We start from the raw sequence: 27,487 nt of genomic DNA, 5'->3' as shown, positions 1-27,487 counted from the left end.
CTTAACAAATTAAAAATAGGAATTTGCGTGGCTGGGTAGAGGGAGAGAACTATTGTTCAGTCAGTATGCTAAAAGGATTGCTTTATAAGACCTTTTATTTATAACTCTACGTCTAGGCTTTGCTTTAGTGCAAGGTAGGGGGCAGTTTCAGTCTAGAGCCGTGGTCGGCAAACTGCGGCTCTCGAGCCACAGGCGGCTCTTTGGCCCCTTGAGTGTGGCTCTTCCTAAGCCTTAGGAGTACCCTAATTAAGTTAATAACAGTGTACCTACCTATATAGTCTAAGTTTAAAAAATTTGGCTCTCAAAAGAAATTTCAATCGTTGTCCTGTTGATATTTGGCTCTGTTGACGAATGAGTTTGCCGACCACTGGTCTAGGCAGTTACACTGGGAATGAGTCAACGTAGTTTCACCCAATAAAGTGGGGAGGGACCATGAGCAAAGGCGGGAAAGGAGGAAGGAACAGTAGACATTCCTGGCTTTGAAGACGCAGGAGAGGATTTGATGTCAGGACATTTGGAGACACGGCTGGCCTGAAAGGGGGGCGTCAGAGAGAGAGAGAGAGAGAGAGAGAGAGAGAGTGTACTTAGTGCCCGAAAAGAAATTTTTTGCAATTGTAAAAAATATATATATAAAGATATATTTTTAACTATGAAAGCATAATGGTGAAATGGATGAATTAGACTCTATAAAAATTAATGTCTAGTGGATAAAGACCAAGGTCGAAAATACTAGATGTATGACAGACTAAGAGAAGACATTTGCAAAACCTGAACCTGATGAAGTAAAAATCTTGAATATACAAAGATCTCCTGCAAATGAACAAAAAATCAGAGGCATCCGCATAGAGAAAAAAAAAAAAGAGCAAAGATGATGAATAGACAATTCACAGAAAGGAAAGCCTGACCTGGTACAAAAAATAAGAACAGGGATGCAGGGAAATGGAGGGCAAAACAGTAATATACCGTTTTTAAAATAATGCCAAAAACTTAGGAGTGGAATAAAATTATGTGTTACTGAGGGAAGATGAAACCTAAAGAAACCGCTAGGAGGAGTTCCAACAGATTTGCTTGTACAGAATAACTTTTTTGGAGTGAAAATAAAATACAAATGGTCAGTAATTCAATAACCCTCTCCTGGGTATATAACTTAAAAAAAAAAAAGCACATCGATCCATAAAGAGAAACATCCAAACACGTTCATTGTGCGATTAAGAAATTAAAAGCAACCTTGTCGTTCATCACAAGGGGAACAGATAGAATATGTTTTTATGCAGATTTCCTCCTAAAAACGTCCTCAAAATTCAGTAAAGAATGAAAAGTAAAAGACAAGATAGTCAGCACAGCACTACTTCTGCATATTACGCACACACACCAATTTTACATATTTTCCCAGGATTCACAAGGACACTTGCGACAGAGGAAGGAAACGAAGGTGATAGCAGCAGATGGAAGACTGTATTTCGGAAAAAAGCAATAGCATGACTTCAATCCTGCGTCTCCCTGGTTCAATTAAAAAAAAAAAAAAAGATGTACTACTACTCAAATCTGAGAAACTATTAAATACAGGATGCAAGTTTTAAGACATGAGGCTTAGGAGACAGAAATGTAGTTGAAGCGCGGACTAGCAGTATGGTCCTTGGACAAGTCATTGAACTTATCAGTCTCCTTTTTTTTTTTTTTTCCATCTATGAAATGAGACATGAATAGATCCTGTCTCTGAAAGCTCCGTGGCATCCCGCGTTAAATGCACCCAGAGACCTCGCTCAGGGCCCCGCGCACAGGCAGGTGCTCGCTGCTTTCCAGCCAAACTGCACGGCCCAGACACACACACACACACACACACACACACACACACACACACACACACAACCTCGCGCTCCTGCGGCTCTGTCCACGCCAGACCGGCGACCCCGCTGCCACAGGCTCCTGCACTTTGCAAAAGCGGCCTCCCAGAACCTTCCTGCAAGGGGAGACGCCATAAAGCGAAGCAGCGAGGAGTCACGGCTAGGCAAGCTTTTCCGAGCGCTCCCAGGCCCCACGCCTTGCACGCACCACGCCTATTTGCTCCCTGGGATCCACACCCGCGATTAAGTCTCACTTGTGATAAGCGCAGCGCCTGAGGGGCGTTTTGGTACCTGAGGGCACAGGGCGCTGACAGGGGCGCGGAATCCAGCAGGAGGCAGCCTGGCTGCGGGCGGAGGCGCAGGGGCCCGGCACCTGGCGCTGAGCTGGGCCCGAAGGAGGGGGGCCAGGCCGCGTGCGCAGCAGCATGCGTGGTCGCGTCGAAATGTGTGCATGGCTGCCCACGTGGCTGCGAGGAAATGTGTAACTGTGTGTAAATGTGTGTGTAAATGTGTACATTGTGTGTAACTGTGTAAATGTGTGTGTGGCTGCACGCGCGGCTGCGTGTGAACGTGTGTGTGCCTGCGTGTGCGCCTGGCCGTCTGGCTGCGTGCGTGCGTGGCTGTGTGCGTGCGTGCGTGGCTGTGTGCGTGCGTGCGTGGCTGCCGTAAAGCAGGAGCCCCACGCAAGGCTCACTTTATGCCTCTCTTGTCGCAAAAGTGAAAACTCTCGCGGGATTTCTTTGCTTTGTGAAAACAGGTGCGCTTGCAGGTCTTGCCTAAAAGCCACGTGGCAGAGGCCAACTTTCTTTCTTTCTTTTCTTTTTTTTTTTTTTTAACTTACTGGGGTGACCTTGGTTAATGAAATTATAAAGGCCTCAGGGGTGCAGTTCTGTAACACGGCACCTGTGCGTTGTCTGTCCGTCACCATGTGCCCCCTGTGCTGTCCTCCCCCCAAAAACCCCCTCACTGTGGTCACCACAGTGACATGCACGTGAGGCCTTCCTGTTTACTTTTTCTTAGAGAAGCGGGGGGTGCTTGTTCTGCAAAATACCACGCATGCTTTGCCCCCGCCCTCATGACTTTTTCGCCCAGTTTCCTTTGGCAAAAAGAAAAAAAAACAAAAGACGGGGAAACCATGAATTTTCGCCATTAGTGAACAAGGTAAGGTGTTTCCTTAAACTACCTAATTTAATTCTAATAACAACCCTTTGGTGGTATATTTATTCCGTTTATCGAAGTTGAATAGACTTGAGGAGCAAGGTCACGGAGCTGGTTAGCGGAAGAGCTGGGGTTTGAACCCCGTGGAACTGACCCAACGCCCACCCATGAAACATCTATCCGTTTATCTATCATGTATCATTGCCCCGGGCTATTCCAGCACCATCGAATCTTAGTAAACTAGAGCAAGGAAGTCAGGTGCCTCCGAATTCCCCGAGTGTCCTATCTAAACATCATTTCTAAACATCATTGTCCTCATTAGCCAGCCCAGAAATTACGCTCAACCACATACAGGGGTGGGCAAAAGTAGGTTCACCGTTGTGACTTCATGAAAGTTCACGCTCGTATTATTATTGTGTTGTTTTCCATACAAACAACTGTACAGGTTCGTTCCCTTTGGCCCACCGCTGCATCTGTTTGTGTGGAGAAAGGGATTTCCCCCCCCCAATACATACAGTTGACAATATTAGCTATATCTCTGTTTTGATGTATTCACATAAAGTTGATACTTCGGGGCCTGCTCCCCTCATTCTCTTCAATAAAGGAAGACCAAAGGCAAATAAACCAGTTTAGTGGGAGATAACGAATTTCAGGGCGATTAATACAAAAGTGCCTGCAGGGTGTTTTCAGACATAAGCGAGCAGTGTGTTTCATGTGTGGAACTATGGAATCACACACTGAAAGGGAATAACGCCAACCCTTGCGTAGCTCTAGACATCGTTTTGGGAAATGCTCTTCTTCTGACTTTGGTTTTCTGAGTCTCCCCCCCGCTTTTATTATTATTATTATTTTTTCAATAGCAGCCAGTTCTTCACTTCCCAGCAAAACTGTGACATTCGCCTGAGCCTGGCAGATTGAGTCGGAGTGTGAATGGAAGGATTTAATGCTCCTGTTTAGTCTGCCAGCGTTTCCCTGTGAGGCCCTTTTAGCGGACCCCTCCCAGCCGTGTTTGCATTTCCTAAAACCAGGTCTCCAAAGTCGTCCATTACGAAGCTCACAGGCCACTGTGATTTTCACCAAGGTCACAGGCATTTGGGGGGGGGGGGGGCGGGGGGGCATAAGGTCCAATTCTCATTTCACTGCCAGCAACAAAATTTGTATTGACATAAGCTTCACTGTTTTGGAGTCTTCTGTCACAGCTGTGGTATAGGGCCTCCAGCAAAATGGTCCACATAATTCCGTTTGGCCTAGGACATTCTTTTCAATTCTTTTTAAAAATAATATCGGAAAAAGTATATTGTGTGCGTAAAGAGCCTTTTCATTCATGTTTTTGGCTTCCATGTTGCTGGCTGAAAATACTTTTACACACACAGACAGTCTTAAGTTTACTTTGCTGGCAGATCAGGAGCATTCCCGTTTTCATATTACACAGTGTTTTACATAAATGTTCTAGGCACGCCTTAAAATTAAATAGCCATAGCATTTCGAAGTTATTACATGTTCTTACAAGCGAATCGCTTTTTAAAGTACGATCCTTTGTAAAACCATTTTTTGTACTCGTTCAATAGAATCTTATCTGGCCACTGGGTAAAGCTAGCAATAAAGCTACTGGTGCGAAATGTGTTAAGTTTAGAAAACACTTCTTTTTGGCACAGATTTTCTCATGGCCGAATTTCTGTGGCATGCTATGGCACTGCATTCGTATATTGGGATGTCTTTCCTTTTCTGCGGTTGTACCATGGATGCCATAGTTAATTACTACTCTGGCTGGCATCTGTAATGAAAAAGGGAGTTTTAGGCCGTGGACTCAGTACGTAAATCTCTTGTGTGGCTGCAGTCATCATATTCCTGCAGCGATGGTGTCACCTATTGTAATTTTTCTGCTAATAAACAAATTTGAACTAGCCAGGAATCCTAACTTTTGAGGCTAGTTGTTTATCTCCAATATACTCCAGAGAAATACTAATGCAGTTCTGCTTTGAATTTAATTTAAACAGGAACAGGCAAAACAAATCTCTATGGAGGACATTTGACAATAATAAAATATTTCTCCCAGCGGGTGAGCTGGTAGCAATTGCATTGTTGCAATCCAAGCTCACGTTCCGGTAGGTCATTACCATCATAACAAGCCCTTGGACCAACTGGGATGGACATGCAACATTGAGCCCCTGATGGGCACATTATTTCAGACCTTTAACTTCACAGAGAACATGACAAATACTGCTGGGGAAGGGGGATTATATTTTGAAATTCCTTTCTTTTCTATTTTGCTTCATAATAAGACGTAGCGTGCAATCAGTCTACTGTTTCTTGCTTGGTTTTGTTTTGTTTTTCTCCATACGACCCAAGAGCATGAGGCTAGACTGAGAGATTGGAAAGGGTTTGGGAACACTAATTTAAACACTACTCTATCGACACGACTGTGGAACTATCCATTCAGTAGGTAAAACCACTGTGGATGAAACAAAAACCTATCTTGTCTTTTCCAGATTAGTCAAAGATTAAATTTCACATTTAGCAAAGTGTACCTGAAGTTGTGACACGGGCCCAAGAGTGAAGTAGTCTACCTCTGTTCTGTCTCATCTCTACCTCTTACCTAAATCACCTTGGAAAATATGGGTAAGAGAGGTCATTCCAAGAAATCAATTTTGTTTCAATTGTGTTGCTGTTTTTGCTTTTTAGGGAAAAAATGGTGTTTTGAACCACCCCTAAATCCATTTTAAAGCATATGAAAGGACCGAAGGAGTAGCAGTAAAAGTTTTTAAAAAAGATTGTGACATATTCTCCACGAGTTTTTGAGCAGGTGTCTACTTGTCTATGGGGCATAAGCAGAGTGGAAGCCTGGGCATCCACCAGCTGTGTCCTCCACGTGGGCTGGAGAAGCAGAGGGAGAGGAAGGAGGAACATGGGGGTGAGGAGTGTGAAGGTCAAAACAATCCAGGTGTATTGCATTGCCTTTGGATTTGTGAGTTAAGAGGTTAAGTCCTTTTGTCTCAATATTTTTTAAAAAATGGTCTAAAACCCTCAGAAAAGGTCAGAGCCAATGTATGAAAAGTTTTGTGTTTTTTTTCAATTTAGGATGTTCATGGCTGATTTGAAAAATGTATAAAATGTAAAGCCGTGGTTCCCTCCTCTTGTCTTCACATTAGAATCACCTGGAGATTTGGGGGTTTTCCTTATTCCAGCGGCCAGGCCTCATCTCAGACCAATTAACCCCCAGTCTGTGGGGCTGGGGAATACGATGGCGTTCAATACTCTCCTGGTGATTCCCATACGCAGCCTCGTTTGGAAACCACTACTTTAAAGGAGAAAAATCACTTAAAAAAAACAGGTGCAAATAAAAGTGATCCCTTGGACACACACAACAGAATCTATTGGTCAGAGTTACTCATTGTCTCTGTATCCAGAAATACAACCTGATAAAATGGCAAACTCCAATTTTATTTTTACACCACAGGCATCCCTGACCAACATGGCAGTCCCCGAGAAATCGCTCTGTAATCATTCCAATTGTAAAAATTGTGAAATGAAATGTCAGCAAGAGAATTCTGACATTTCTTAAAACGCATGTAACATAGATTCAGGTTGTCCCCAAACTGTATACCCACTTTGAATAAATTATTTATTCCAATGGGTTAAATCAGAAAAGAAAGAAACATCAATTGAGCTATCAGATTCTAACGTGTGTGTACCTTTTGGGGGACACACTATTTTTAAAGCAGGGCATCCCTGGAAGATTACAGGCATGCCTTTTCCTTTTAGGTTTGTATCTTGCAGAGTCTCAGTTCCCCCAAAATACTTTGTAAACACCCCCCAAACGCTGTCAGATGCAATGCTGAGCCATTGCAACTCACAGGACATGAACATAGGGGGGGAAAAGTTTTGTTGCTAGCTCCTGAATCTTGGCGATTTAGGTAAATCTCACGCCCCTAAAGCTGTGTCACCGGCTTACTTCTCCTGAGAACTAGCCATCGCTGAAGGGCGAGCAGCACAGTGGGCAGACGCCTGACAAAACACTCACGAGCTGGGCAGAGACGACCAGAACCCGCACATCAGCACCTGGGCAAAGGCTGCAGGAGGGTCCAGTGGGCGCACAGCTTACCCCAGGCTGCGAGGGCTGCGACCTCCCGGCGAACCAGGCGAGGCGAGGCCGCTGGCTGTCAGCATTGCCGCTCACCCCTCTGGCGTTAGAAGGCAGCTCCCCGATCTGTGGATTTCTCACCCAGGAAATCTGGTCGGCAGCCCCACGGCTGCTCCAGAAAGCCCGCAGCTGGCTGACGAGCTCCGTGCAAAAACATGATTTAATTGTGGATGGAGGGAAATAATAGGTATCTCTGGTTTTTAATGTGATCTTAAAATAGGGGGGGAAAGTTTTCTGTTGTGACATTGACATGGAGGCGATGATTTTGAGTAATGCGGAATGATGTGGAGATGCTTGGAGATTAAGTAAGAGCTATATAAGGGCTTGTCAGAATGAATTCTAATGTGCCACAAGACGCTTTGCATACTCTTAAATATGCAAAACGTCTCTCTGTGCCCTCGGAGTCACTCTGACAAGCCTTTATATAGCTCTTATTTAAACCCCTGCTTTATTTTTAGGAAACAGGTACTCAGAGCCACTCTTTCAATGGAAGCAACAAAGGGCGATGTTTATTGATTTGGTTCTTTCGTCTGGAGGGAAATAAAGAAACACCATACGGAAGAGCAATCAAAAGTGGAAGCTTGTTTAATATTGCTCTACCATCATCCCGAAAGGCATAATAATTTGAGTTACACATCTGAACTGATTGGAGTTACAGAATCATATCTCCTTTTTGCATTTAACAATATATACAATATAAAATAAATACATTTACACAAATGGACATTGGTTGGAGCACACGGTATGGTACACATCACAAAAATATACAATTGATTGCTTTACAGATGTGAGGCCCATCTACAGCTATAGACATGGTTTTATTATTATCATTATTATTATTATTCTTTTTACTATTGGCTATAATGCAACTCCTGGATTATTATAAGCAGTTTAAATTTTTTTTTTGTCCTTTTACGATCTTTGCACATAAGACTGCCATAAAATGTTTTCCTAGGCAGGTAAACAGAGACGCTTAAATAATTAAAATACAATCACCAACACCCATTTTCTCTTCTATAAGAAAAATAGCAGTTTTAAATTTTTTATATCTTTTATGTTATCATTTAAATGCAAAATAGTGGAATAAATACAACAATCTGAGCTGATTGAAACACAAGAGTAACAGCAGGTAGTCACACAATCATATTGCTTTAAATAAGAACCAACTGAAAAAGAAACAAAAGCAAAATTAAAATCATATAGCTAAAACATATACCTTTACTTCCCAAACATAACTTCCCAAAACTTCACATTAAGTAAATGGTCTTGCCTGAAACCCGAAAAGACTTACCTCAAGCGAGGTTTTAAGCGGGGCATTTGCCCTAAAGCCCGTGCAGTACTTTTAAATCTGCATTGTCCGTTGTATTTCCTATTTATGGGTTACGTGTTTCACTTAAACTGAAAACTTAAAATTGTCCTCTCTTCTCTCCACGTATCTCCATCTCCTGTTTTCAGTTGGTTGGCTCTTACTTCTGAAGCCCAAGTACTTTAATGTGATACAGTAAAAACGATGTATATTTGTATATATTTCATTTACATATAGTGTGGTTGAATAGTAGCAACTTAAACCCCGCACAGACTTTCTGGAAAATAATCTTTTTTTTAAACACTTACATATATAAATAATCTTATAGAATCAGCACCTTTTTATTTTCCCAGGAGTTGGATTGTTCTGTTTATTTTTCAAGGGATGTGCCAATTTCTGAACTCCTATCACAGCTATAAATTTCAAGTTATTGACCATCTGAATGAATTGCTAATGATGATTTATCTAGAATCACACTACAATCACTTCTCTACTGAGAAACCACAATCTACAATATAGTCCCATATAGCTAATGATAGATACACAGTATTTCTAGCATGAGGTTGATGAACCATCAACCCAAGGTATTTTGTTTAAAGCACACCAAGTAGCAAGAGTTTTGGAAACGTATCCGCACCAAAAAAGTTTTGCAACAACACAGAGCGAGTTAATAACAACGTTGTGGGAGAGATGAGTGAGTGAAAGCCATATATATACAGCATTTAAAAATTAGACTTATCTATATTCTTGAAATATTCAAAGTTTTATTTCTAAGCTATACATTGGTATTCTATAATAAACCATTAGAGAAATTATCCCTTGTTTTGAAAATATTATGATTTTTGATGTGGATCTGTTCATAAGGAATACTTGTTTGGAGTTTCAATCTCTTAATTCTTATTAGGAAGAACCTTATTACGGGTAAGGAATAGAATATACTACGGTAGTCTCCTGAGGAATTGTACATCCAATATTGTCTCTAATTCTACCCTGTGTCTAAAAGCACACACCACGAGAATCCAAACACCACAAGAAGAACAAGACAAACAGTCTTTGAATGCAACATAAAACTCCGAGAAAGCACAGCAAACATGAAACATTGAAAAGCTGAACTACATCTCTTTTTGTTTGTTAGGATTACAATTTTAATTACATCTGTGTACATAGAAGAAGACTGTTCACATGGTACAGGGAGCAGCTACTAACACTGGTCCATTGGATAGCATCTGATGGAGGTTACTGTTTCTTGGATATTCGGCGACTGTAGGTTTTGGGGGCATCTAATCGACTCCTTCATTAGATTACACCTCTCCACCGTCGGGAACCTGACTGACTTTCTGGTTGGGACAATACTGGTTGAAAAGCAGCTGTATTGGCTTAGCTCTTGGTTAAAAACCACAGATTAAACATTCCTAAATGAATCAACTCATACCAAGAGGTTTTAGAATTTGGTCAGGCATCCGTCATCTTTGACGGGGGTTTTTTTGTTGTTGTTGTTCTTCCAACTCTGGCATTATTGCCTCTTGAATGAAGACCGGCTCACAGCTCCTTCCAGGACAAGGTCTGTAACTTTGCAGATAGGCAGTAATGCATCCCTAACCACCGCAGCAGAAATCGTATGGCGATGGCACCTCCCAGGTGGAGAGGTGCGCTTCGGAAAATGCTACAGATCTGGATTCCAGGTGCAGTGCTGACAGGTGACCACCCAGAGCCACTGCAGGTGTAATCTCATCCTTTGTGTCAGAGAACATTTAGGGAAACTGGAGCTCGCGTAAAGAACTTGATGTTTGGGACCAGACGGGCACACAACATAAATTGCATCCGTGAGAATATGCACCTTCCCTTCAACTATTGCTTGAGTAGGTTAAATTCCCATATTAATAAATGGCTGAGAAGTGGTAAAGCTGGTACAAAAAAAAAATCTCCATTTTGTAAGAAGAAACAAAATGTTTTTTTTAAAAAATCTTCCTTCAGGATTCATGTGTCCTTCATTATTGTCCATAATTGTTCAAAACCAGCACAAAATTGCAGTATTCTTAATTTCTCTTTAGTATTGCGTGAATGAATAAAGCTTAAACTATTCCCTGAAAAAGTTACTTAGTAGCTAAACTAACAAATACCTGGAAGACTTTGAGAAAACAATTCAGGAATCAAATGGCTGTAACTGATCGAGATGGAAAAGCAATGATAAGCAGCAGCCAATGCAAAGTTGCTTAAGTTGTCTGATTAGGGGCTGCTCCCATGGAATCTGATACTGCCCTCAGTCGATCCGTTCGTGTTGCACTGTACTTTAGCTACGTTGGTTCTTTCTCTTTGATTCCTTAGTCACGGGGGACGTTGTGGTTCACAATTAAGTTCACTGGCATCCATACTATGGATTTCCTTCCTTTGGCAGGCCTGGCTTCCACCTCTCTTCAATTAGAGACCTCTTTTAAAAGTTCAGCAGCAGATAGGGAGAGAGGAAGAAAGGGAGAGAGTGGGGAGGGAGGGAGTAAGGAAGGGAGGAAAAGAAAGGAAATAAAATGTTTCTTACTACTAGAGCTATTTAAAATTTAGAAGAAAAGGAAAGGGTGAGAAGAGGAAAAAAGGGAGGGAGGGAGGAAATGAGAGAGAGGGAACCAGTAATCAGGAAAGCCAAGAAATGGGGGAAAGGAGGAATAAGAGAGGGAATGGGGAAAAAACATAAAGAAGAAGAAGAGAAATGAGAAGAAAAAAACAGATGAGAAATCTGAAAGCTGCTTCATAGTCTTGCTGCTAAGTGATCAGTGCAGTCTTTGCTGATTGGGGATGGCGTTGACTAAGCTCTACGTTTCTTCCACATTACGCTTGGGTTTATTTTCCCTTTCTTGGCGGGCGTGCAGGAGGAGACAGCGGCCCAGGAGGCCTTTAGTCAGACCTTGGCCTCCAGCATTTCCAAAAAGAGTTTGTGCATGGGGACCTTGCCTTCCAGTTTGATGTTGTAGAAGTGCTGCACGGCCTTGGTGGAGGTCTGCCTGAGCAGCGGCAGCGTCATCAGCATCTTGCCCGCCCTGCGCGGGTCCTCCACGTGCTGGCCGGCTTCGTAGTCCTGCAGGGCCTCGTGCAGGACGTCCTGGAGCTTCTGCACGGCCTCCACGTCCTCTATGTGCATGGAGTCTGCGCGACAAAGCAAAGGACAGACACAAGGCTGTTAGTGATCGTGAGAAGCCGCGTGCAGCAGATTCCTGCAAGTTAACAGTTACCCGTCCACTCCTCTAAGCCCTGAAACCTCTAAACGCAGCGTCTCCTCTTTCCGAGCTATTTGTGGGGTATACATTTCCCTAGAGTAGATAATTTCCAGTGCTTCACAAGAACATGGGAATGAGCCCTCGTTGGTTTGAGGATAGAGCGTCGGCCTGCGGACTGAAGGGTCCCAGGTTCAAGGGCACATGACTAGGTTGCAGGCTGGATCCCCAGTGGGGGGTGTGCAGGAGGCAGCCAATCAATGATTCTCATTGTTGATGTTTCTATCTCCCTCTCCCTTCCTGAAATCAATAAAACATATATTTTTTAAAAAAGAACATGGGCATTACTATAAAAGATTCATTACTGAAAGGGTGTGGGTATTTTTTTTTCTTACGACAAAGAAAGAGAAACCTTTCTTGTAACAGATTGTGACCATGGCTAGGTCATTCATTACCTCATTCACGTATGTATTCATTCACTCAACAATCACGGAAGGCCATCTAGGAAAAGTATTAATTTCGGTGCCGTGGCGGTGAAGTTGTTGATAATCCCGACCTGACCCTGAAAAAGCTCACATATCCCAAAAGGCAAGAAACACGCTGATGACGGAGATTTTTAAAACTCCATGTCTATACCCTGGACCTAACACTGTGTTCCCTTGTAGAATTTTCAGTTACTATTCAGGGTGCCTTAAAAGATCCTGACATAGTCTGCTTCTCTGCTGAGATACAAATAACGCCTTTAGATTAATGAGTTATGAAATTTCATTTAAAAATCCAATCTGATCAAGCAATGAAAGGGTTAACAGGGTTGCCAGGATTATTCTTGGGAGGGGAGGGTATAAAAGTTACAGCTCTAAAAGAGACACTTAATTATATACAAGTTTGAATCATTTAGCATGTTTTATTGATTCTGATGACAGTTTATCTGTTAATTATACATAATGGGGTCTTTGGGGGGAATTCTGAATGTTTAATAATTCTGCTTCTCTAAGAATACAGAGTTCTAAGATATATGTAGTTAGCCTAATCTTTCATATAATTCAAATATCAGATCACATGCATAAAAAGAGAAAATCTAATTTAAAATCAAGTGGCTAAGCATACGATAAAATTATGGCAAAGTAATTAATAGATTGACTGCTATTGTAAGCGGTAACATGTTTTTAAATTTTCTTTGTGTTTTGCTTATTTTTTTTCCTTTTACATGGTTATTTTTGAGTCATTTCACAATATTTTTGGTGAGCTATTTATATTAGGTGGTTAATGACACATTTCTTTGAAAGAGTTTTGAATAATCTGGAATACAGTTGTTTATATGTATTTACTGCTCAAGACTTGATTCCTTCCTGAAGGAGCCCAAAGAAGGAATTCTTCCCCGTTAGAAATGTTCATGTGGTGCTCTGGACTGGAACTCAAGACATTCTCTGCCCTGGCCGGTGTGGATCAGTGGTTGAGCCTCAACCTATGAACCAGGAGGTCACAGTTCGATTCCTGGTCAGGGCACATGCCCATGTTGTGGGCTGGATCCCCAGTAGGGAGCATGCAGGAAGCAGCTGATCAATGATTCCCTCTCATCATTGATGTTTCTCTCTCTCTCCCTCTTCCTTTCTCTCTGAAATCCATAAAAAATGTTTATTTTTTAAAAAAGAGTTGAAATTGTCCTGAACCTGTCTCGTTCAACCTCCCATCTTCATCAGGAACCTCTATACCACATTTTCACAAAGACATTTCCACATATGTAGAGCGTTCTACTTGATAAGGAACCAAGCTAATTTTTAGAAATGTCTTCTTCATATTGTCCCCAATCTGTCTCCAATGACCAGTAGTTGGTCCTGGTCCCGGCTACTGGGACAATACATGTCCTTCTACATGGCAGGTTTTTATATCCTTGAAGTCAGGGCACAGTCACTTCCGGGCCCACCCCAAGCCCAACCTTCCCCACTTCTGGGGCCCAGCAGGGGATATATTATAGGATGTCACAGGAAATCAGGCGAGAACAAATAGCAGAGAGCTACACTCACAAACAGCAATTAAGACTTCAAACTATTCTTTAAAGGCTGTGATTTAGCATGTGAGATTTAGAAATGATTTAATCAAATTACTGTGATAATTTAACTTCCCATTTACAGAAAAAAATTCTAAGTCATTTTAGCTTTGCCCGTTCTCGGATCTGCTAATACTTTAAATGCAAACTCACTAAATCTGAACTATTTAATTAGACCATGATTCAGCTGGCAGGCTGCTGAAGAAAATATTAATCTCCATTAGAGATCCCAGTTCAAGTTCTGGCTCTGTGGCTTTCATCTCTGTTCTGTTCTTTCGGCTAAATTTATACACGCGTGCCAGGCCCAATAGAAACGGCATTAATTTATGGAATTATTTAGCTCTGGTTGCTGGTGATGGTCTCTTTTTAACTTTATTTTTTTAATGGAAATAGCCCCAGTGTTCATGATATTGGAAACCAGCTAAAACTTAATAATGAAAATCATAGGTTTATGAACTAGACGGGGTGATGCTATACTTTTAAAACAATGGGTAGATTGGTAAAAAACAAAAACACAAAAAACATTAACATTCTTGGGCCCAAGCCTAAACATATTAAATCAGAAAATTGGGGCTGAATCAGGACATCAGTATTTGTTAAAATCTCAGCTATTCTATGGCCTAGCTAGACAAAAATGAGCATGTATTACCTTGGGGGCAGTGGCAATAGTTTCAAACTAATTCTTAGACATAAACACTAAGAGAATAGAGCCCCATGATATAACCTTACCCAAAAGGCTTGTAGTAATATTTCATTGCATTTTCCACTAACAACATAAAATTAATTACAAAGGTCTCCACATGAAAAAAAATTCTACACATGAGAAAATTGGTCCTATTAATTACAATGTTAAAATGGCGACTGCAGTTGTACTTTTAAAATTCCACCTCAGAGAGGTGTCAATGATGCTCATCATTGTTGGCACTCAAAAGTAAGAGAGAATACATATTTTAAGCGAGTCCCTGCATTATTTTTTTTAACCTTCAAATTTAATTAGAACAGTTATATAGGGTTTCCAAATATTTGAATGGGACAATTACAGTATTAGTTTATGATACATTGTTTCTTTGTTCTTTTTGTCATATACCTGATAATAGGTACTACACAACTGTTCTGGTGTTCTAAATATTTCTGAATTCACACATGACAGAAACATAGCTACAAAAAATATGACAGTCATTAACAGGAAGCCAATTCCCTGTTTCCCAAGCATAAGCACAACATTTATAATTATTGAATAAAGACAGATGTTTAAAATAAGCTGAAATTTAGATTAATGAGACAATGCTTGTTAACACCTACAGCCACATGGGTAATGCTAAGATACCTATAAATTAAATGACACTGAAATAGATTTTTTTTTTGGCACAAAAAGTCACTTAAGCTGATCTGAAATTTCTAAATACTAAAAAAGACAACCTATGAGCTTTTCAGGGTATCTAGGAATAGTGTTCAAATATTTTCATATTGACGTATTTAAGAGCAGTTTAAGAATCACTGTATCTCAGCAAGATCAAATCTACAACTTTATCACTGCCCTCCCAATAATGGTAAAACATAAATAAAAAAGAAATGAATGACATCCTATGCGGTATCAAAGAAAATGACTTTTCTGCGTCATTTATCCCAAGCTAAAATGGTGGAGCTCACAGATTAGAGGAGAAGAGAAAGACCACATTTATACAACACAGGAGAGGTGGCACACTTAGGAATTAAAATGGTCCTTATAATCACTTCTCCTTTATCAGGATGCTGACTCAACTTCTCTTCGTATCGAGAGACTAAAAGACTGTGAAAATAACACAGAGCATTTTGTGCCATGGAAAAGTTTTCTTAGGAAACACAATGCTACTCAATACTATAATAAGGGGAAAGGGTGGGGGGCTTGTTAATTATCTCAGGCTTTAAACAAGAAAAACAAACTAACTAGCTATTTATTTATTTGTTTTAATATATTTTGATTTTTTTTTTTTTTTTACAGAGAGGAAGGGAGAGAGAGAGAGAGCCAGAAACATCGATGAGAGAGAAACATCGATTAGCTGCCTCCTGCACATCTCCTACTGGGCACATGCCCTTGAGCGGAATCGAACCCGGAACCCCTCAGTCCGTAGGCCAATGCTCTATCCACTGAGCCAAACCGGTTTCGGCAACTAGCTCTTTAAATACCCTAATAACCAGTCCCTGCTCTGAAATAGGTCAACCGTAAGCGAAGAGTGGGTGGGATTTGAATATTTATCTATAAAAATATTAAGGATTATACTTCTCAACAACACAGAGAGAATAGCCATCAATTCAGGCACTCAAACTGTAATCCATAGCCGTACAGTATGCCTCCAACTTCTAAAATTATAAACATTTCAGCCATTTTGATGACAAAATCTTAGCACTGCTCAGCATTCATGATTAGTTAATTTATAAAAAAGCAATTTGAAGCATAAAGGATACAAAACGGGCTTGCTGCACTTTATAGATAATTATTCTAAGAAATGTTTAAATTTGAATTACTTTGTGATTACCAAATAAAAATTCACAAATCTGCCATCTAATTATGAGAGGGGCTATAAAATGAAGTCTCTGCAAATTAATAAATTCTCAGAAAATTGCTGTCCCAATTTCCCACTTTGGCTTCCCAGAGAGCAGGACCAGGGGCCCTTGATCCTGCAAGAGCAACGCCATTTGTCATAATGAGTCATAATTTACAGTTTCCCAGGGAAACAGCAGAAGAGAGTGGTGTGGTTAACAACTAAAAGTGCGAAATGCTAAACTCCATTATAAAGACCGATCGGAAAGTACAACTTCATTGTTGAAAACAATGTCCCTCCTATCCGTCCCAGGATCCGTGCATCAATATTGTAGATGAACTGTTAATGACAAAATCAATTAAAAAATTATTTCTAAACACAGTCACGCGTCCCCCGGCTCTCACGGGGGCAATCTGGGCAGAAGGGCTCATCTCCCTAGGACCGCGCCAAATCACCCCTCCGTCATCCCCAACTAAGCAAAAGCAATCTGGTTTTTCATTTTTCAGCGCGGCTGAGCCCAGCCTGAGATTGATCGTCACATATGGCCCCAGAAAGCAAACTGTCAATACCTTGAAAGCTGCAGAATTTGAACAAATAGCCGTCCGCCCATTCAAGCCACTCACTGCATCCCATTTAACAGATTTTATTGACAGTTTCCTCCTTGTAATTAAAGGGAAAACTACTGGCCGGCAACCAAGATAAAGTTCAAAGATAGGGTCAAAACAAAAGCAGATGGAGGGCCACGGAGTGACTGTCAAAGGGACAGAGCAGCCCGGCGTGTTATCGACGCGCAGGTATCTAATGATCGGCCGTCATTAAGGAGGGATCTAGCCTGCGCTCTATGCAAATGAGGAGACAGACTTAAGACCACAAGAAAGGGTTCAGAGAGACACACGGGGGAAACCAACAAAGCGCCAACGATTTTTTTCACACGCCAGAGGTTGCCGCCTTTTAGTAAGTTTCAGTTTAAATGTAAAGGCTCTTCATCCCCATCGTGCTTAACCCTCACCGCACAGGTGGTGCCTATGAGGGTACTAGTCCCGCAGCCCAATTTGACTTTTAGAGCACCCCAGAAGGTGAGAAAACAGAGGGTTCTTTGATAACCAAAATTAAAAACAATACTAAAGATGTGTTTTTTTCCCAATCGCAAAATGTGCATTTTTTTGAGAAGAAAAAATGGTTTATGTGTTCACTTGTGCACACAGGACAACGGGAGCTAATTTTGTCGTGGGACTGTCCATGTACACTACAAACTACTAAATGCATGAGGTGGCAAAAATCCCCCACAGCTTGCCACAGGCAAAGGTAAGGTGTCCCCCAATAATGTATACATGCACTTTGAGTAATGATAAAGGCAGGGTTTGTTAAAAATCATGTCATTTTCAAAATGGAGCTGTGAAGTGTGCATACATTTTGGGGGACACCCTGTATAATAAAAATAATTCCCATCACGTTGATTTTTCTTCCTTAGCTGTGATGATTCTGATTTTGCTGATTCATACAGAATTTACAACTGGACCCAGCGGATCTCTGAAGAAGTTAAGGGAAAGGATAAAACTGACACGTGAAAAAATGTAACAAGGACCACGTCAACATGCCAACCTGAATTAGCAAGAGCTATTGCTTTGAGGGTGACAAATTCCTCTTTCTCCAGCTTCATGCTCTTGTATTTCTTCACCAGCTGCAGGATGGCATTATTTAGGTCGAGAAGGCCTGCTAACTTGGACTGGTCTTCATCCATTATATAATCGTCTGCATAGACAAGTTCATCCTCGAATGAAAGAGATCGGTATACGACACCAAGGATCAAAATTTCCATCCAAGCACTCTGCAGGAGGCTCATCTGGTCCGCCAGGGACAGCGTGGAGAAGCCTGCATGGGGAGATGAGCAGATCAAGTTACTCCACAGCCATCATTTCATAAGGACACATTCGTTTCAATGGCCCACGGCCTCTGCATTAGGGCTGGAAATTGTGCTGAGTTTCCATTAGATGCTCTCACATTCCCCCCTGATCACTGCGCGAATGGCAAAGTAAAAGTCACCCAACCAGCTCCAACACAGTGGTGTTTCTCCGTGGTGTTTCTCCGAGCTTTCACAGACTGGGCTGAAAGCAATACAACAGAGAATTCTGTATCTCTCACTTGAGAAGAAAATGCGACGAGATCGTTAAATATGCTTGATTATCTGGCGGAAGTCTTAATGGCTCATAGGAAGTCAGATTTTCAACGACCTCAGGTCAAAAACTGCTATTGATAAACAGAATAAAAGTTTCTTTTTTAAAAAAGCCAAAAAGAGAAAGGAACACAAGTAATTTAGGTCATACAATTTGGAAACATTTCTCTATAATAGTCACAAGCACAGTGAACAATGAGTATGTTTACACTTCCAAGAGCCTTTGCAATTGGATATTTGTTCCCATCAATATTTAACATGAATTCCTTTTTAAAAAGGTGATTATTGGTATAAACGAGAGTGGAGTAATTAGCATCCTGGCCTCCTCCAAACAGAAAAGCAAGTTTGTTCTTCGCATTAAGACCCAGTTATTGTACAAGTTGAATATGAGGGCAATGGGGTTCTGTGCAGAGGACATGAGCAGAGCCAGATCAGAATTTAAATACTGGCTCCACTGGCTACTTACTGGCTGTTTCATCTTGAGAAAGACAGTTTACTTGTACCTTAATTTTTTACTGGAAAGTATAAGAACCATCCAACAAAGCACGAACTTGTAATATGATAAGTGTAGCTATATCAGATATTAGTTTTATCTGAAATACCAGCATGACTGTTTTCAATTCTTTACTGAAACTCTATGAATGCTTATAGTCCCTTGTGAGCTTGCATAAACATATGAATATATATGTTGTAAAAAATGGGGTTCAATAGGAAAAATGAAGGAGTATAATTAAGCCTACTTAGGAATGAAGAGATTTATTTATAACTTAAAGGGACTAGATCTAAATTTTTAAAGATATGTAAAGTCTTAGTGAATATACCTACTAATCAGCCAAATACTTCTGCAACAGTCTTTTTTTTAAAAAAATAAGTTTCTTTTTTAAAACTTTACTTTCATTTCCAAGGTTCTGCCCAAGGAATCCCAAGGGTAACCAACCACTCCTGGGGTCTTGGCGGCCGATGATTTAAGGCACGACCACCAGTAATTCTAGAGAAGGGGACATTTTGGGGGCAATGCCACTTATAAAATCTGTCTTTACTCCCCTTCCAGACCCTGTTACCCAAATCAAATATATGCGGCGCTGCCCAAGCTTCTTAGGCTCTCGCTCTGGTCATTGTCCTCGTCATTTTTACTCCGATCATATTGTCCATGTCCCATGTGGTATCAGGAGGGACAGCCCAGTAAGAAAAACGGTGAAGATTCCCTGGGCTGTTGCTGATGACTAGTAGCCTGCTATTTGGCACCATCAACTAGGAGAGTTAATACAATCATCAAGAGGGATTAGGCAGGCTCACTTAGGGGGTCCGCAGGCATCTGTGAAAAGCCTTGCTTTCCTTGGGCAGCAAGCTGCTGACACAGGACTCGCAGATCTTCCTTTGGACCTGGCTGTGTAAGTCTTTTTTCCTCCACTCTATGTTTTTGTCTTTGCAGAGTGGGTTACATTACTAATTATCCTCCTAAAATCAGCCATAACCATTGATAACATTTTAAACAGACATTCAAAAGAGGAAAATAATGCTCTGATGGGTCGTTCTGGCTCCATTCGCTTTCAATCAAAGGTTATCCTTAAAACAAACAATATCACTCTTCTTTCTGCCCCATCCCCCCACCACCAAGCAAAAACATGCCATGCACACCCCACTGGCTAACTCGAGAAAAGGGGACCACGTAGGACTTTCTTTCCTAAGTTAAACGGATGAAAAAATACACGTTCTTCTAGGAAGTTGTGAGCAAAGAGGCATTTTTCCATGTGCCTCCTTCTCTCCCTGTTCACGCTCCCGTTTCTGCGGCAGCAGATGGGCCGAGCGTGTGGCCCGCAGCCCCTGCCCGTGACAGCCCCCCTCCCTCCCGGGCTCCGCTGTTAGTAAATAGATTTACACATTCCCCAATCTCCACACATCTTTTCTGCCGAATAATTAAAAGCAGGATGATTAGTTTATTGAGTGGAAGGAGGAACTTTTTTATTGAGGTCCATCCGCGATGTTATCAGGTCGGCCCTGTTCTGGCTGTCAGGAGGGCGCAGGCATCCAATTTTTCTTATCTGCCTGATTAATACAAACGCCGTTTCAGGACGCATTAATTAACAGATACAAATCTGCGTTCTCATGGAAGGATCGATACGGAGAAGAAAAGAGGCATCAATGTGAATTTAGTGCTGATGATGGAGAAGGCGCGCTATCGACAGTTAACGTGCATGGAAACTTGAAAGTTGCGCAGGCCCCTTTGTCCCTGCGATGTACAAACGCACTATTTTCCACCCGTCACAATGTTGCACACGTTTCTTTGGGATTTAATTAAGCAGGAAAAAAAACTACAAAAAAAACAACAACAATAAAAGTTCATTTTCTAAGGTGGATTCTGCAATTTATTTCTTCTATGGTATTGGCTGTGTGTGTGTGCCTGTATCTTTCCTATAAACCTAACTTTACCCCTTTCCTCTTTTACTTCTTAATGAAATAAAAAGAAGGGGAAAAGAAAAGAAAGGTTTTCTCTCTCTCTCTCTCTCTCTCTCTCTCTTTCTCTCTCTCTCCTTGGTCAGTGAGAATGGGAAGATGGATCTAACATGAAAGGTTTGACCATTTTGCTTACTTGCTATCTCGAGTCGAGTCTATTTCAGCCCATTAAAGGACGTTTAAGTTTGCAAAACGTTGGGAAAAGCAACCATGTGCACTTTGCACAGTATGAATACACGTGTGGGCTTGTACCTCTTCTTGGTCAAGGATTAGCTGAATCTCAACCCATTAACCCTTTCTGACCTCACCTCTGGCAAGCTGGCAGCTGGCACCCAGGCTCCCCCGCCCCAATGCCCAGGTAACAGCCTTATTATGGGATGGTCCTGCTCACCGGTCCCTAAGAAGGCTGGATACATAACATTATATTTTCACTCCAGAGTTCTTCCCCCTGCCCTCTGGAGTGTTAGCTGTATTTTACACTCAGACACCTGGATACAATACTCCTTTTATCAGTAGATCCGAGCCAAGTACAGAAGCATAACTGACCAAAATATAAATGAAAAACACATGTTTTAATAAACTGTGACTAAGGAATTTTATAAAAACATGTTTGTTTTATCGAGGCGCGCACACACACACACACACACACACAAACACACACACACATCAGAATGGTAATCCCTGGTTTGTGCGTTTGCCAGCATTTATGGTGTGTTTGCCAGCTAGCAGGCTGAAAGTTAGAGACACCCCCCTCCCCCAAATCTGTAACATTTAGCTCTCTTTGGATAGAAACCTCTTCCCCAAGGGGAGTAAAATAGGCTTCCTTGTTGTGTCATTTGCACTTCATGTTTTGTACGGCCCGGATCTCAATCTCTGGTGTGTGACAGGTCATAGTTTCAAATGCTCGGCCATGTTACAGCGTTTGAAAATAACACTGAGGCCGTGCGTGGCACATGCTTTGCTTCCCTGGCTACAGCCCATTCCACCCGTGTACCTGACAACTGTGATCTCCCTTCGTCTCCGTCCTGGGGTTAAACAGTGTGTCTATCTGCCGTGCAGCGGGCTCCCAACAAACCAGATGACAGCTGGGAATAGCATCACCGGGAAGGATCGAAAAGAGGCAGGTGCCCCCGAAGTCACAGGCCCGTAGGAGTGTGTTCTGTGCCCACCCCCTCGCCTCCGTCGCCTGGAAACTTCGGAGGATAACAGTGACGCCATGGGCCCTTGTCAAGTATTTTTTTTTTTGAGCCTGGCAAATGGGTGCACTTTGCAGTCCACTTACAAAAAAAGGCTAAGCATGTGAAAGTGTGAAGGACAAAGACTATCTGACGGCTAGGCTTCCAAAATGCACTTTCCTTTCAGAAAGCAGACATGTTTATTCCCTGTGAGGGGTGTTGACAGAAATAGGCTGCCATGCAGGCATTTTGGGTTTAACCCCTACGAGGCATGTTCTTCTTGGTGGCTCCCCTGCCACACACAGCAACCCTATACATCTTCGGGGTGGCTGTTCCTATCAGTCCATCAGGCACTGACTGCGCCTGCTCCCCGTGTTTGAACTGTAGTTTCTCTGCTCCACAAAAAAGAAATCGGAAATCCATTGGGAGTAGCTGACTGAGCAACATGGCAAAAAGTGAGATACTTTCTCTCTCATACACATAAACCCAATGTGGACAGAGATGGGGGAAGAGGAGGGGAGCAAGAATATTAATGGTATGAACACTTGGTGCATAACCCTTGTTAGAGGCAAACTTGCTCTAGATTCTTAAGCCAGTTATTTGTTTCACACGAGCAGACACGTGTTGTATATGATTTGCAAAGCATACAGCTCTGGGCCGTTTAGTGAATGCGTGTGTGTGTGTTTTGCTGTAGTGATGGGCTACATGAACTAGACCTCCAAAAAGTCCAGTTAAGCAGCTACAAATGGCCAAGTACCAGGGTGAGAGCTCACATATCTATCTGGTACCAGTAGAAGCATTTTATTTAAAAATCTTCTTTATAAGGGATGGTGGTTATTCTCTCTTGATTTCATCAGGACTTAGGCATTAGATAGGATACCCACAGTGCTACCCTTTGGCTCTCTTACTCTGTTTAGACTGACCGTGATGCAGATTTCAACCATTTAGATTCAATCACAGTTGGTTAGGGTGAAATGGAGGAATACAGAAGAAAATGTAAGAATAACTGCCCAAGAGGGAAAGCTCCCTTTCTTGCTAATTTAATCATGTTTTTTTCGCTTCTGTTGATTCCTTAGGAAATGTGGTTTTTTAATTGTTTTGATCCTAGAAGCAGGGCTCACAGGAATTTTATGGAGCCATTCTTTTTCTTCTTCTTTTTTTTTAAACCTCACCTGATATTTTTCCATTGATTTTTAGAGAGTAGAAGGGAGAGGGAGAGATAGAGAAAGAGCGATGTGAGGGAGATGCATCAATTGGTTGCCTCCTGCACATGCCCTGACCAGGGCCAGGGATGGAACTTGTAACCAAGGTACATGCCCTTGACTAGAATTGAACCTGGGACCGTCCATTCTGTGGGCCTATGCTTGATCCTGAATCACACCAGCTAGGGCAGTGGAACGCTTATTTCTAAGTCGTGGTTGCACAGGACAAATGTGAAAAGCCGGAAGGCAGAACTCAGATTCAAAATTTACTTACTATCCAAGATGTGGCAGAATTGACCACCATCTATAAAATTTAGCAAAGGAGTTGGGGAGCGGAGACACATTGAAGGGGGTGGAGAACGGAATGGTGAGGTGACGCCTCCCAGTCCAAGACAGAATTATCACTCTTCGCCGAGTCCACAGGTGCACCTGGCAGAGGAGCTTACAATCTGCCTGCTCCGGGCACAGGGGTGGAAACCGTGCCTCCCAGGCACTGGGGAGCAGCTTTCTTTAGGATCGTCCCTGCTCTCCCAGGCCAGCTTGCTGGAGAAATGAAAAGCATCACAGCAGCTAAAAAAAGGTATTCTCTCGTGGCAACACAGGAAAGCCTCAAAATGATGACAAGGGTCTTTTGTGTTTGTTTCTGTGAGTGGGCGGTTTTTAACTGCCAACCTTGTTTGGAAAAAAAAAAAAGGAAGGCCTGGCTATAGGGCAGATGAATGCAAAAGGAGAATGCAGTTTCTCCTGCAAATCCCTCTTCCCTACCTCTTCCAAGTGAAGACATAGGATCTGAAATACCTTCCTTAGCTTTTCCCATGTTCCCTCGTACATGGCCTCAACTTAGCTTCTTCTTTCCCTTCATCTAAGCCAAGAAGAAAGAGATATTGTTGGACAATATGGAGGCAGAGCTAATGACCTTTCCCCCATACAACCTTTATATTTTAGTAGCTGAAAACAAGAAAGTCCTACTTGGAAAAATCTCCTTTTTGATGTGACTAAAAGTTGACCATCATGAAAAAAGGCAGGCGATGCTGTATAAGACAGGACTCTAAAAAATTTTAGAAAAGGGCATTTTCAGTTTTTCTTTAGGATTAGATGGATGCTGAGTAGGGAAAATCATTGTTTTGAAGCCATATTTCTGATCTGAAAGAACAAGAACCCGTGTTTGAATCTGACTGGCTCTACCCCATCACTGATAAGAAGGGGCTAAGAAATACCATAGGTTGTCACAGGCACTGACCAGGAGTCCACGGAAAACCAGTCCGGCCGGGGCATCAGCTATGTGGGCGCTATCCTCCAGGAAATTCCCAAGCAGGCTGCATCAACGTCAGCCTTATACTTGATGTGAAATTCAAGACTCCAAAATAAATGCATACTGACTCTATCATGCACTTTGGGGATTTGTAAAGCTGACAGACAGACAATTCCATAGACATTAAGAGAGTCTGTGGGAAATATTTCATGTCAAATGCCCAAAAGCTAAGGGTTCCCTGTCCTTGAGAGAGACAGTAGTGACCTTGAGGTCTGGAGAGCTGGGTTCTAGTTTCACTGCGTCACACCCAAGGGTGTTAACTTGGGGTTGAACTGCATCTCTCCTAACCCCCAGAACCTGTGACTGTGACCTTATTTGTAAACAGGGTCTGTGAAGATGATGAAGTTAGGACGAGGCCATTCAGATGGGTCCTAACCTAATATGATGCAACTTTACCAAAAGGGGACATTTTGACAGACACAGATGCAAACTGAGGGAAAACGATGTGAAGAAACACAGAAGAATGCCATCCTCATGCCAAGGGCTGTTTGAGGCCACCAGGAGCCAGGGGAAGTATGGGACAGTCTCTCCCTCGTGTGTGTGTGTGTGTGTGTGTGTGTGTGTGTGTGTGTGTGTGTGTGTGTAATATATAACATTTCCTGAGGTAGCACAGAAGGGAAGATTAGAAGGAAGAGATAGACCTGGGATCCACCCCGATCTGATTCCGGAGTGAGCGCTGCCTATCCCAGGAAGGTGGGAGTTCCAGGTTTCTCCCCTCGTATCCGCTCGCAGGGATGAAGGCAGAGTTGCTGGCATTCAAGTCCCAGCATCCTGTCAGAGGAATCTCTCTGTTATCAGTTTCCCAGCTGTGACGGCCCTGCCTACACACATGAACACACAGAACGGTGCCGGCATTGGGAACACCTGGGTGATTTCCCGAGCTCACAGAAAAATTTGAAAATGTTATTTCAACTGCCAGTTACAGAAGAAGGGAGAATGGCCATCTTGTGGATTCTCCCTGAGAGAACTAAGAACAGATTCCATCTGGGGTCTCTAAGAGAAAACCACTTTTAATTTCCATATTAATTTTCAACAACATGCCTTCAAATCTTTTCACATTTACCTAATTGGTCCCTTGGTATAGAGGCACAAATTCCAACAAGAGCACTAATGATTAGAAACGTGGCATCTTTGGCAACAATATTAACATCACCCCTTCTCTCACTGTTACTAGTTGCGAATAAAAGAGGGGGGGGGGGAGAAAATGCTTCAGGTACGCTTTGGTCAACTTTCTCAAAAAGAAAGACACCATAACTCAGTGTCTCCAACACATGGCCCAGGAGGAGGAGAAGCAGGGAAAAAAAAAATCAGGTCTTCAGCATAAATGCAAGTTCAAGGATTTATAGCACAGACCATTAAAAACAAGGTGTCATATGTATTCATGGGAGAATGTGGAAGAAATATGCCACCCACGAGATGCATGTCACAGATATGAAATTCCACACGCTGACCCTGAAACTCCGCATTCAAATGATATCAGAAACCCTCCATGTCTGGGCGGGGAGACCGGGCGCAATCTGTGCTCGGGACAGCACGGCCAAAACTCTCCATTTCCGGCCCTCGGGTTCTGAGGAAAGTCAGCCGCCTGCCCTCTTCTCCTCTGTGGCTAATGAAGATCTGTTTCCGAATATTTACTCCCAAGTTCACGGCTGGTGTTTGCTGGCTCAAGCGGAGCGAAGTCATTAGGGCTTGGCATCCGTTCCACTGGGGAGGCGAGCAGGGCTCTTATTGACAACAGAGACAGCCCCTTCGATTCCTCGCCGCCTCCCCTTCTTTCTCTGCACGCCGCCCCCGATTTGGCCACGTTACAAGGACACAAAAGCAAAAACACGAAACGACACGGCTCTCGGAATGCCTCAAGCACACGGCTGCGGAATCGTTACCAGAATAAAAGGCTGCCTGTTGTACGTATCGCGGATCTATAATACACACACCACGCCTGCGTCTCTCCTAATAACTCTCGCTGAGCCACTTCCATTCAAAAGTAGACGGCGAGGGGGAACCGGAGCCGCGGGGAGAGCTCTGGGCTGTCATTCCTCTCTGCTCCCTGAATGAACACAAACACCCACAGCTCGCTCTGCTCAGTAGCCCCCTCTTTGATCGCTTGCAAAGTATATTTATTTGTCTTTGCACCCCACCTACCCTCCTCTTTGCTGGGACCGGTCTGCCCTTTTCATGTCTCTGGGATCTAGCGAAAAGATTCAGGAAATCCTAGAAATTCCCATATTAGGTTAATTTAAGGAAATAAGCCAAGGAAAACACAGGGGTGGCCACGGATGAGTCTGTTTGGAAGGCGCACTGTTTTCTAACGGAATCTGAGTGGCATTAACGTGACTTCTACAATCAGGTACTCTGAAGGTCTGCAAGAGTCCCAAAGAAAAGGGGAGGAGGAGGGGGGAGAAAGGAGGAACAAAATAAAACAAGAAAGAAAAAGAAAGGAAAGGAAAAAGCTTTCTGCCTCTAACACACCTAATTAGCCATCGGCAGACTCTTAATTGCATACATTAGGATGATTCCATAGTGGAGATTAATTCTAAATACTCCCCAGCAGCTGGTTAAGATGCCACGGACTGCGGTGCGGACTGTACTTTTCCACTTAATTAGATATCAAAATTAAGCAGCAACAAGCATTTTGACATAACGGGGATCGAGCCGCTGCCCGGCCTCCCCGAGCTGCCGTAAAGTGACCGCCAAACAGAGCCTCACAGATGGAGAGATATTAAATGCCTCACTGGAAAGTAATTTCAAATAATAAAATATCAATATTTACATTTTAATTACCCCAACCGAGAGCGGCTCTGTCATCTTCACGATTGCCGACGCAGCAAGGGGTCCGGGGATGACATTGGGGCTCCGGCTGCAATGACTATTTTGTTTCCATTAAAGAATGACAAGTGTTTTAGAGGCGGTGACACTCGGTGTGTGAACAAGAATGACAGCGGATCAGAAA

At 42.5% G+C, this 27,487-nt stretch overlaps 1 protein-coding gene across 11 annotated transcripts in view; it reads right to left on the bottom strand.

The window, feature by feature from the left end:
* Positions 1-7,712: 7,712 nt before the first annotated feature.
* ESRRG (estrogen related receptor gamma) overlaps positions 7,713-27,487 on the bottom strand; it is a 461,433-nt gene continuing 441,658 nt past the window's right edge. For all 11 annotated transcript variants that reach the window (XM_059677800.1, XM_059677802.1, XM_059677808.1 and 8 more), the window contains 2 exons: positions 17,824-18,093; positions 7,713-11,584 (listed from right to left, as the gene is read on the bottom strand). In XM_059677800.1, the coding sequence (XP_059533783.1) occupies positions 11,340-11,584; positions 17,824-18,093 (515 nt within the window). In that variant the 3' untranslated portion in view covers positions 7,713-11,339. The remainder of the gene's footprint in view (positions 11,585-17,823; positions 18,094-27,487) is intronic.

The sequence above is a fragment of the Myotis daubentonii genome, chromosome 20 (genome assembly GCF_963259705.1).
Source record: "Myotis daubentonii chromosome 20, mMyoDau2.1, whole genome shotgun sequence".
In the NCBI taxonomy this organism is placed as follows: domain Eukaryota; kingdom Metazoa; phylum Chordata; class Mammalia; order Chiroptera; family Vespertilionidae; genus Myotis; species Myotis daubentonii.
Note: the sequence above shows the minus strand (reverse complement) of the source record. Positions and strands in the feature narration are given on the sequence as shown.